Source organism: Vombatus ursinus, unplaced genomic scaffold (assembly GCF_900497805.2).
Source record: "Vombatus ursinus unplaced genomic scaffold, bare-nosed wombat genome assembly UNPS02014807.1, whole genome shotgun sequence".
NCBI classification, from domain to species: domain Eukaryota; kingdom Metazoa; phylum Chordata; class Mammalia; order Diprotodontia; family Vombatidae; genus Vombatus; species Vombatus ursinus.
Genome location: NW_020954585.1, coordinates 47,849,743 through 47,862,663, shown reverse-complemented (window position 1 = coordinate 47,862,663; position 12,921 = coordinate 47,849,743). Strand labels below are relative to the sequence as shown.

Here is a 12,921-nt window from a genome sequence, read left to right as displayed (position 1 = left end):
GCAGGACAAATTCACAGAATGAAGCATGAGTGCTATACAAAGTCAGAGATCACTGGACCTCCCACGTGATCTCACATGTGTGTTTTGGGGGATCCCAAAAAACATGGAAGGACTTGAGATAGACTTGGAAGAATGGCAGCATTTGGAGAGATTAGTCAGATCATGCTCAATTAGAGTAGCATGAACATAGGAACCAACAAGGTGATCTTAAGAGATAAAATACATAACAGAATGATTTTATTCAGTTCTCACTAGATATAGAGAATATTTTATTACTATAATAATGACAAATCATGTTTATTTGGCACAATAAGTCTTAAAAGTGCTTTCTTCATAACAATGTTAAGAGGGCATAATAAGTATTTTCCCCATTTTAAAGACAAGAAAACTGAGGCAACAATTGTCAAATAACTTGCCAATGGTCATAAAGCACATGGACCCATATATATCTGTCAACTGCTTTCAATACTCCTTTATGCTGAATTAGTATTTATTTTGTGCAAAATTTTAGGACCATTTTTGGAGCATACAAAATGCTAAGAATTTGTATTCAACTCTGAAGACAACGAAAAAACAATGGAAAATTTGACTAGAAGAGTATTGTTATGAAAGTAGAATTTTAAAAAGGTTAATCTGATGCGGGTGCAGAAGATGGACTCATCTAGGGAGAGATTCAAGGCAGAGAGGCCAGTGAAAAAGCTACTGCAGTACTGCAGTTTTACAGCAATTAGATGATTTGGACTTTCACTAGAATGGTCAAGTAGAATGGCAATGACTATGCAAATAAACATTACAAAATAAAAATTGAGATGACCTGAGAAATCGTTAGATATGGGAGATATTCTAAACATCTTAGAATGTTCAAGGTGGATGGACATCTAGTCTTTCTACCAGCCCTATTTTAGAGCCTATCATTGATCTTTCCTGCAAACCATTAAGACCTGATATTATTCTTTTGTTTAGTTTAATAGTATTTTATGTTTTCTCCAGATACATGTCAAGAAAATCTTTAGAATCCATTTTATAAGATTTTGAGTTCCAAATTTTTCTCCCTTCTTCCACTTCCCTTAATTGCACTTCTGGAGGGTGTAGGAGTCTGGAAGGTTACCTGGTGCTGAGCTGGGGGTCCTAGAAATAGTGTCTGGCACGTGCTGAGGCAAGGTGGGGTGTTTCTACGTTTCTCTAGGGCTACACTAAAGCATGTGGAGGTCTGGTCTCTGGAGAATGCCTGTTTTCCCAAACGTATGCCGAAGCACATGGAGGTCTGGCCTCTTTTCTTGTCATGCTGGAGCATACCTGTTTGCTCCAGGGCTACATTGAAACATGTTGAGGTTCTCTGACCTGGAATCTACTGATTTCCCCAGCTATGCTAAGGCAGGTAGAGATTACTGGTGTTGGCATTAGCCTTCTTCACCACACTGGTACTCAGGATCTCCTGCTGATTTGCTGAGGGGGGGCTTGCTGCTGGTTTGCTGGGATGCTTCCTGTCCTGTAATGCACTCCTCTTTTATCCAAGTGAGATGGACCTTTCTTGCCAACCTTCCAAGTTTCTTGGCTAAAAGATTGTTTTACCCTGTCTTTTTGTTGGTTCTGCTGTTCTAGAATTTATTTTGTAGTACTATTTTGTGGTTGTTTGGAGATGAATATGGGAGAATTATGGCAATTACTGGTTACTCCACAATCTTGGTTCCCAGAACAGGTGACAATTTTTGAAAGTCAACTGAGAATATGATAGCAAGGTAGACATAGTGGATGATTTAAATGAAAAATACTATATGGTCTTTTCTTTTGAGGAGCTTATAGTTGCCTTATGAAAAAAGACATTTATAAATTAAAAAAAATAACTAAAACAAAAGGCAGTGCAGGCCAAATGAATGGAAGATCTCATTGGTCCTATATGAAGACAATGATAACTTGGGCTTCAATGAACAAGGAAGGACTTAGGGTAAACCTAGAAGAATGTCATGATTGGGATAGCAAGGAAATGATGAATGATCATTCCCAATTAGGAGAATAGTGTATATGTGGTCAAAGTAGAAACAAGCAAGGGAATATCGAGGGATTGTATACATAGAAGCCTTTATTTTATTTAGTTCTTGGACATGAAGAATATTTTATTGTGATCATCATTATAACTCATGTTTATTTAGCATTTTAAAACTTAAAAGATGCTTTCCTAACAATAACTGTAAGAGTTAGGGTAAAAACAAGTACTATCTCTATTTTATAGAAGATAAAAATGAGGCAAGAATGGTTAAATGACTTGCAAATTGTCACAAAGGCTATAGGTCTATTTAGTTGACAACAATATTGATTTAACCTTTTTTGTTGACATTGAGTTGTTACATTTGTGTCTAAATCTTCATGACTCCATTTGGGGTTTTCTTGGCAAGGATACCAGAGTAATTTGTCATTTCCTTCTCAGCCCATTTTACAGATTAGGAACTGAGGCAACGAGGGTTAAGTGGCTTGCCCAAGGTCACATAGCTAGTGAGGCTTGAGGCCAGATTTAAACTCATGAAAATGAGTCTTCTTCATTCTAAATCAAGTGCTCTATCCCTTATGCCCCCTAACTGCCAAATATGATTTCATCTTTACACATCACTAAAATTTACTTTGACAAAATATGTTTAAGGTTATTTTTTGGTGATAGAAATGTACATGAAATACCAGGAGTTTGTGTTTAACAAATGAGAATAAAAAAATAACAATGGAAAATTTAACTAGGAGAATGGTCTTTTGAAAGTAACGTTTTAGGAAGAACAATCTGTTATGCATCCAGGAGACGGATTCATGTAGAGAGAGGTTCAAGGAAGGGACATCAGTTACAAACCTACTCCAGCATGGCAGCAGTGCAGGGATGAGATAATGTAGGTTTACACTAGAATGTAGGTTTACAAATAGAATGGCAATGACTAAACAAATACAAGAAACATTACAAAAGAAAAATTGGTAACTGATTGGAGATGGTGAAAAAAGAATCAAATATCTTACAATGTTCCAACTGGAAGAACATTTAGTCTTTCCACCAGAACCATTTAATAATCCATCATTGACTTTTCTTTCAAACATTCAAGAACCCTTTTTAAATAGGCCAAGGACTTAACATTTATTGGGGGGAAATTTAAAATATCAGAATTCCATTGAACTTGACTTAGACAGAAAGAACATGTCAAGAAGAATGAATTTTGTTAAGGAGTGGCTTTCTAGTGGCTCCAAATGTTTTCCTGTTTTAGTTGTACCTCAACCACACAGTATTCTTGGGTGAAATAGAGGCTAATGTAAGAAGAGTTGTTTTGACTGTTTACAAGCTTAGGTATAAAAGGTTTTTTTTTTCTTACCAGTTTTTGTCACCTGAAAGAAAACTTGTTCATATTTGATAAATTGTTAGCATAAATATTCAGGTGGAAACTGAAGATCCTTTTACCATTTGCATAGAGAACAAGAAAGGAGATAAATTCTGATATTCATGGGTGAAACCCTAATTGGGGACACAACCGAAAGACAATGACTTGTGAGGAATTCTTAATACTGAACTCAATCTATGTGAGCCCAAGTCTTTTGTCAGGGTTTACCTTCAAATGTTTGTGGAAGGAATGCAAAAAAAAAAAGAACTAACTGAACTAGTTGTCTTCCCAGAGCTATCAAACTGGACTTTTATATGAGTATTCTGATCAGTTAATTGGTAAAAAATTAAAATAATCAAAATTAACTAATTGCCCATCCAATTAAGTGATATTGAAATGACTTTAAGGTATACTAGACATCAAAGAAGAAGTTTCCAGAAAAATCTTTACTGATCTGTAGAAGCATCGTTGTTAAGTAATGAATACTAAATAAAGAATATTTTATTTTTCTCCAACTACATGTAAAGACAATTTTTAATATTCATTTAAAAAAACTGAGTTTCTTCTCTTTCCCTCACCTCCCCTCTGCCAAAGAAAGGAAGCAATTTAATGTAGGTTATATATGTTCAATCATGCAAAACATATTGTGATATTAGTTATGTTATGAAAGAAGACACAAATGCAAAGAAAAAACTGAAAAACAGAAATCAAAAATGGTATGCTTTGGTCAAATGCAGAATATTAAAAATAAGCAATATGCTCCCCCAAATATTACCACATTCACTACAATTGTAATTATCAAGGACTATTGCTGATAAAAATAATGAATAGAAATTCAATTCACTGTTTTTTCTATGTTCACCCATTGAATCACTATAGCTTAGTATTATCAAGTGGTACTAATATGGTGGGGATCATTTCTTTGGGAACATGATCAGCTGGATCAGTGTATATGACACTTGATACCACTGAACATTGTACAATAGCCCCCAAATATAAAGATCTCCAAAAGACTATCTGAAATATCTAAATACTCCTCTCCTATGGTTAAAAAAAATTCCTTTTTCTTTGGTTCATGAGGTACATTAAGTTACTTTTGAAATCCTAGGATTCAGAGTCTCTAGACTATAGAAGAGATATCTGGGGCATGATTGTAGATATGCGAGAGTAGAATGAAAAGAAGAACTTCTAATGTTAGTTGGCCTTCTTGGACCTTGGGACAGCCTGCAGGACAATAGGTACAGTTGGTGTAAGAAGTGGCTGATTGCTCATCTTCAGAGGAATCTGAAACAATTAAGAAAAACAATTAGAGTTCAATAAGTATCCAATACAAACAATAGAGAGAAAGAGAAGTAGCTACAAATGTTAAGAATATCTTAAGTAAAAGAAGATTATACACAGTTAGAATGTCATGCAAAGGAGTGTTAGATTGATATGATTGTAATAGAGACCAATTGTAGGTTTGACCTCAGAGACTGTTATAAGATAGACAATCAATCAATAAACATGAATTAACTATATATTTAGGTTTTATTAATACTAATCTGTTGTAAGGTAGATTCAAGAATCTTACTGAAATTAAGAGATTTTATTCACTCCCATGACCTTTAATGCTGCATATGTTTTTTTTTTCCTAGTAAAACAAAGGAATTAAAAAGTGATTGCTATACTTTGGTCTTCAAAAACTATATTGTTTGCAACAAAGAATTTTGTATTATTCATATTGTTATTATAGTTAAATCAAATTAATTATATACCCAACAATACTTTAATTATTTCTCTCGGCCTTCTGTATATTTCCATTTTAATAATGGTAAGTTAACTCTTAATAGCTTGCTCGCAATAAATACACAAATCATGTTGAATTAAATTTCTCCATGTGTCATGGGACATTTCTCTACTTTGAAAACAAAATCATCTCAGTAAAATACCATCCTAAGTACTGAAACAAAAGATGTGAATCCTCACCTGTGTTTCTTTACAAGTTCTAAAGGAAAATTCCTGCAGGAGTCGGCAAGTTGCAACTTTCATACTCATAAGTGCAAATCTCATCCCAATGCAATTTCGGGGACCAGCACCAAAGGGAAGGTACACATAGGGGTTAATACTCTCCTTGTTTTCCTTGCTGAACCTGGTTTTTCAAAATGACAGGAGAAAAGAGGTACGTGGAAAAAAAAAGATGATACAACACTCGTTAGAACAATCAATATGATTTAAGAAGAGATGCATTAATCAATCAATCAATAAACATTTATTTGGTACCTGCTATGTGCCAGGCACTGTGCTAAGTAGTGGGGCTACATAAAGAGGCAAAAAAAAACCCATTCCTTGCTCTTAAGGAACTTACAATGTAATGGGAGAGTTAATATGCAATGAAATCTATATAATGCAAGCTATATGGAGGATAAACAGGAAATAATTAACAGAGGAAAGGCAAAACAAAGGAAAGGAAAGAAATTAAAAGGGGTTGAGGAAAGCTTCCTGTAGAGGATGGGATTTGTGTTAGGACTTAAAGGAAGCCAAGGAGGTCAGAAGTCAGAGCAGAGGAGGGTGTGCATTCCAGGCAAGGGGAACAGTTCAAGAAAATGCTTGGAGCTGAGCTGGAGTGTTTTATTTGTGGAACAGCCAAGTGACCAGTGAAACTGGATCAAAGTGTAAGTGACAAGAAGTAGGGTGGAAGAAGACTGAAAAATAATTAGAGAGCTAGGGTATGAAGGGTTTTGAATGACAATTAGAGTATTTTGTATTTGCTCTTGGAGACAGTAGGGAGCCACTGGAATTTATTGAGGATGGGGGATACATGATCATACCTGTACTTTAAAGTACATGTCTAAGTGAAGAATGAATTGATGTGGGGACAGACTTGAGGCAGATACACCCACCAGCAGACTATTATAATAATCCAAAAGTGAGGTGATAAGGTCCTTCACTACAGTGGGAGCAGCATGTGAGGAGAGATGAAAACATTTTTGAAAAATGTTGCATAAATGAAATTGACAGGCCTTAGCAAAAGATTGGATATGGGAGAGTGGAGGAGGAGGGAGATAGTGAATAGCCAAGTATAACTCTGGGTTGTGAATCTGAGTGACTGGGAGTATGATGTTGCTGGAAATAGGGAAGAGAGGAAGGGGTTTATAGGAAATAATAATGAATTGTTTTGATTATATTGAATATATTATATATTATCATTGTTAGATTTTATTATATTAAGTTGAACTGGATGTCCAGTTCAAGATGTCTGAAAGGCATTTGAAGATGAGAGATTAGAGGTCAGTAGAGAGTTTGGAGCAGGGCAGATAGATTTGATAATCATTGGTATAGAAATGGTAAGTAAATTCATGGGAACTGATGAGCTCAAAAAGTGAAGTAGCATAGGAGAATAGAAAAGGATCCAGATCAGAACCCTGAGGGACACTTAGGAATTAGAGGGTGTCATTTGAAAGAAGATCCAGTAAAAGAGACAGAGAAAATGTGGTCAGATAGGTAGGAGGAGAATGAGGAGAGAGTGGGGTTCCAAAAACCTAGAGAGAAGAGAGTATCAAAAAGAAGAATGGTCAATTATGTCAAAGTCTGCAAAAAGTTGAAGGAGAATGGGGATTGAGAAAAGGTCAATGTAATTAGAAATTAGATCATTAGTAACTTTACAGAGAGTAGTTTCAGTAAAATAATATCAGAAGCAGAATTTTAAAAAGTTTTTTCTTTGCTTTTTGGTGAGGTGATCAGGGCTAAGTGACTTGCCCAGGATCACACAGCTAGTAAATGTTAAGTGTCTGAGGCTGGATTTGAACTCAGGTCCCCCTGACTCTAAGGCCAGAGCTCTATTCACTGTGCCACCTAGCTGCCCCAGAAGCAAAATTTCTAAGAAGTTAAGAGAGGAAGAGGAAGAGGCAATGCCTGGAAGGCAGAGCAAATGGAGCATTCCAGAAAAATTCTCCCAACATTCTCCTCTAAACAATTTTAACACATCAAGTCAAATTCTACAATGGCATATTCCTTCAGGGGAGGAGATGGACATTCAATGAAATAGGGACTTTGAAATTTTCCTGATGAAAAAAATCAGAGCTGAACAGAAAATTTGATCTTCAAATACAAGATTCAAGAGAAGCATTAAAAATATAAACAGGAGAGAAAAAAAAATGCTTTTCAATAAGGTTAAACTGCTTACATCCCTGTAGTGGAAGATGATACTTGTAGTTCTTGAGAATTGTATCTTTATTATGACAGTAAGAAGGGGTATACATAGAGCATGGGGGTAGAAGCTGACTTTAATATGGTGATAAAAATTAATTATTTAAGGGGTTTAAAAAAAGACTTGTACTGGGAAAAGAGGAAAAGGGGAGGCAAAAAAGGGAAAATTACATCATATGAGGAAGCTCAAAGACCTATTACAGTAAGGGAAAAGAAATGAGGGAGGTAAACATTATTTGAACCTTCATTTCATCAGATTAGGCTCAAAGAGGGAATAACATACACACTCAGTTGGGTGTAGAAATCTATTTTGCCCTATATGAAAGTAGGAGAGGAAAGGGAGAAAAGGGAAGGGGTGGATAGAAGGGAAGGCAGAAGAGAGGGAAGAAGTAGTAGAGGAAAGAGGAAAGGGGAAAGAAAGGGGGTCAACAGAAAGGAGGACAGATTGAGGGAGGCAGTGGTCCAAAGTAAAATACTGTTGAGGAGGGAAAGGGAGAAAGATGAGAAAAAACATAAAATGGAGGGAAAATAGGATGGTGAGAAAGATACAGTTAGAAATCATAACTGCGAACGTGAATGGGATGAACTCTCCCACAAAACAGAAGCAGATAGCAGAGTGGATTAAAAACCATAATCCTACAAAATGTTCTTGATAGGAAACACATTTGAACCAGAGAGATACACACAGAGTAAAAGTAAAAGCCTGGAGCACAATATGCTTCAGCTGAAGTTAAAAAAAAAAAAAAGCAGGGGTGACAATCCTGATCTCAGAAAATCAAAAGCAAAAATAATTAAAAGAGATAAGGAAGCAAACTACATCTTGCTAAAAGGTACCACAGACAATGAAGTAATATCAATACTAAACATATATGTACCTAGTGGTATAGCATCCAAATTTTTAGAGAAGAAGTTAAGTGAGTTACAGGAAGAAATAGACAGTAAAACTCTAGTAGTGGGGTACCTGAACACCCCCCTCTCTGAACTAGATAAATCTAACCACAAAATAAACAAGAAAGAAGTAAGAAGGTGAATAGAATTTTAGAAATGTTAGGTATAATAGACCTCTGGAGAAAATAGAAAGGAATATACCTTTTTCTCGGTGGTATATGGCTCCTACAAAAAATTGATCATGTGCTAAGGCGTAAAAACATCACAATCCAATGCAGAAAGGCATAAATATTAAATGCATCCTTTTCAGATCATGATGCAATAAAAATTGCACGTAATAATGAGCTATGGAAAGATAAACTAAAAATTAATTAGAAGCTAAATAATCTAATCCTAAAGAATGAGTTGGGTCAAACAACAAATCACAGAAACAATAACTTCATCGAAGAGAATGACAATAATGAGACAATACATTAAAACTTATGGGATGCAGCCAAAGCAGTACTTAGGGGAAATTTCATATCTCCATATGCTTACATGAATAAAACAGAGAAAGAGGAAATCAGTGAATTGACCATACAACTAAAAAAACTAGAAAAAGAACAAACTAAAAACCCCCAATTAAATACCAAATTAGAAATTCTGAAAAACAAAGGAGAGATTAATAAAAATGAAAGTAAGAAAGCTATTGAACTAACAAATAAAACTAAGAACTGGTTTTATGGAAAAAAATAATAAAATAGATAAACTTCTGGTTAATTTGATTAGAAAAAAAATGAAAGAAGAAAACCAAATTACCAGTATCAAAAATGAAAAGGATTAATTTACCACCAATGAAGAGGAAATTAAAACAACAATTAGGAGTTATTTTGCCCAACTGTATGCCAATAAATCTGACAATCTAAGTGAAATGGATGAATATTTACAAAAATAAAATTGAACAGATTAACAGAAGAGAAAATAAAATACTTAACTCCATTTCAGAAAAAAAGAAATTGAATAAACCACCCATGTACTTCCTGAGAAAAAATCACCAGGGCCAGATGGATTTAGAAGATAATTCTATCAAACATTTAAAGAACAACTAATTCTAATACTATATAAACTACTTGGAAAAATAGATGAAGAAAGAGCCCTACCAAATTCTTTTTATGATTCAAATAAACAGAGAAGAGACAAAGCAGAGAAATAAAATTATAGAACAATTGCCCTAATGAATATAGATGTAAAAATTAAAAAAAAAATATTAACAGAGTGTATAGCAACTTGCCATGAGGATAATACACTTTGACCAGGTGAGATTTATACCAGGAAGGCAAGGTTAGTCTGATATTAGGAAAACTATCAACATAACTAACAATATCAATAACAAAATTAACAGAAATTATATAATTATCTCAATAGACTCAGAAAAAGCTTCTGATAAAATACCACACCCATTCCTATTAAAATACTAAAGAGCATAGGAATAAATGGAATTTTTCTCAAGGGATGAGTAACATCTATCTAAAACCATCAGCAAGCTTTATATGTAATGAGAATAAACTAGAAGAATTTCCAATAAGATCTGGAGTGAAACCAGGATGCCCATTATCACCACTGTTATTCAATATGGTACTAGAAATGTTAATGTTAGCAATAAGAAAAGAAAAAGAAATTGAAGGAATTACAATGGGCAATGAAGAAATAAAGTTATCACTCTTTGCAGATATCATGGCATACTTAGAGAATCCTAGAGAATCAACTAAAAAAACTATTTGAAATAATGAACAACTTTAGAAAAGTTGCAGGATATAAAATAAATCCAAATAAATAATTGGCATTTCTATATATTGCTAACAAAACCCAGCAGCAAGAGACAGAGAAATTCCACTTAAAGTAACAATATATAATATTTGAGAGTCCAGCTGCCAAGACAAACCCAGGAACTATTTGAACACAATTACAAACACTTTTTGTGCAAATAAAGTCAGATCTAAATAATTGGAAAAATATTAGTTGCTCATGGGTAGGCAGAGCTAGTACAATAAAAATAAAAATTCCACTTAGATTAATTTACTTATTCATTGCCATGCCAATCAAACTACCAAAATATTTTATACAGCTACAAATGTAATAGCAAAATATATCTGGAAGAACAATAGGTCCAGAATATCAAGGGAATTAAGGAAAAGAAATGCAAGGCCTAGCTGTACCAGATCTAAAACTAACATAAAGCAGTAATTATTAGACTACTTGGTACTGGCTAAGAAATAGAGTGGTAGATCAGGAGAATAAGTTAGGAACACAAGACACAGTAGTCAATGACCAAAGTAATCTACTGTTTGATAAACCCAAAGACTCCTGCTTCTGAGATAAGAACTCACTATTTAACAAAAACTCCTGGGAAAACTGGAAAATAGTAGAAACTATGCCTAGCAGAAACTAGGCATAGACCAAAGGTCAAAATGGGTACACCATTTGGACATAAAAGGTGATACCATAAGCAAATTAGGAGACAAAGGAATAATTTACCTGTCAAATTTATGGAGAAGGGAAGAATTTGTGACCAAAAAAGGAGACAGAGAACATTATGAAATATAAAATGGATAATTTTGATTACATTAAATTTAAAAAAAGGTTTTGCACAAACAAAGCCAACCCAACCAAGATTAGAAGGGAAGCAGAAAGCTAGGAAATGATCTTTACAGCCAGTGTCTCTGATAAAGACCTCATTTCTCAAATATACAGAGAACTGAGTCAAATGTATAAGACAACAAATCATTGATAAATGGTCAAAGAATATCAACAGGCAGTTCTCAGATGAAGAAATTAAATCTATTCATAATCATATGAAAAAAATGCTCTAAATCATCATTGATTAGAGAAATGCATATCAAAACAACTCTGAGGTACCATATCACACCTATCAGATTGGCTAATATGACACAACAGGAAAATGATAAATGTTGAAGAAGATGTAGGAAAATTGGAATGCTAATGTATTGTTGGCAGAGTTGTAAACTGACCCAACTATTCTGGAGAGCAATTTGTAACTATACCCAAAGGTTTATAAAACTCTGTATACCTTTTGATTCAGCAATAACACTTCTAGATCTACATCCCAAAGAGATCATGAAAATGGGAAAAGGACCCATACGTACAAAAATATTTATAGCAGGTCTTTTTTGTGGTGGCAAAGAAGTGGAAATTGAGGGGATGCCCATCAATTGGGGAATGGCTGAACAAATTGTGGTATATGAATGTAATAGAATACTATTGTGCTATAAGAAATGATGAGCAGGCAGACTTCAGAAAAACCTGGAAAGACTCATATGAACTGATGTTAAGTGAAGTGAGCCAAACCAGAAGAACCTTGTACCCACTAACAGTAACATTGTGGGATGACCAACTTTGATAGACTTAGCTCTCCTCAGCAATGCAATTATCTAAGATAATTCCAAAAGACTCATGATAGAAATTACTATCCACATCCAGAGAAAGAACTATGGATTCTGAATGCACATCAAAGGATACAATTTTCTCTTTTTATTTTTTCTCTTTCTCATGATTTTTCCCTTTTGTTCTGATTCTCCTTTCACGACATGACTAATGTGGAAATGTTTAATATGATTATACATGTATAGCCTATATCACATTGCACACCTTCTTGGGGAGGGTGTGGGGAGAGAGGAGGAAAAAATAGAATTAAAAATCTTATAAAAGTGAATGTTGAAATCTAAAAGTAAATAAATTAGTTAAATAATTTTTAAAAATAGAAGCATTCTAGACATTTCTGAAACAAAGACCAGAGCTGAGTAGAAAATGTGACATCAGATGCAAGAGAAAGGCAAACATGAATGAGAAATCATGAATAACTTAAAAAGGTTAACACATTTACATTCACAAATGGAAAAATTATACTTTAACCTGAAAGAACTTTATTATCATTTTAAAGTAGTTAGAAGTAGTAGAACTAGACAGAAGGCATGGGTATGAGCCGATTAGGTTGAGATGAACTAAAAACAAAAACAGAACCCTGAGAAAGAAGGATATATTGGAAGATGAGGGAAGGGAGAAAAAATGAGGAACATTATCTCACCTAAAAGAGGTGCATAAGGAAGAGTTTTCCCAATATAATATAAAATGAGATGAGCTTGAATACTTGAATTTCACTAATTTGTACTAGTTCAAACAAGGAAGAGAATATGTGCAAACACAGTTAGATATAGAAATCCATAACCAACAGGGAAGTAGGGGGAGAAATGGCTAAGAGAAATCAGGGGGCAGTGATAAAAGGAATGGTAGATTAAGAGAGACAGTAGTCAGCAGGAAAAAAAAACTTTTAAGGATGGTCAAGGAAAAAAAGAGACAAAAATAAAGGAGGAAGAGTAGGAGGAGAAAAAGGAGATAGATGAGGAGAAAAGAAGGAAGAGAAGGAGGAGAACAAGGAGGAGGAGTAGGAGAAGAAGGAAGAGGAAGAGGAGAAACAGGAGGAGGAGTTGGTGGAGGAGGAGGA

At 34.5% G+C, this 12,921-nt stretch overlaps 1 protein-coding gene across 1 annotated transcript in view; it reads right to left on the bottom strand.

Annotated features, from left to right (window-relative positions):
• Positions 1 to 4,026: 4,026 nt before the first annotated feature.
• LOC114052313 (cytochrome P450 3A8-like) overlaps positions 4,027 to 12,921 on the bottom strand; it is a 41,724-nt gene continuing 32,829 nt past the window's right edge. Inside the window, exons 12-13 of the mRNA XM_027874863.1 lie at positions 5,316 to 5,478; positions 4,027 to 4,631 (exon numbers count right to left, since the gene is read on the bottom strand). Coding sequence (XP_027730664.1) covers positions 4,542 to 4,631; positions 5,316 to 5,478 — 253 coding nt within the window. The 3' untranslated portion in view covers positions 4,027 to 4,541. The remainder of the gene's footprint in view (positions 4,632 to 5,315; positions 5,479 to 12,921) is intronic.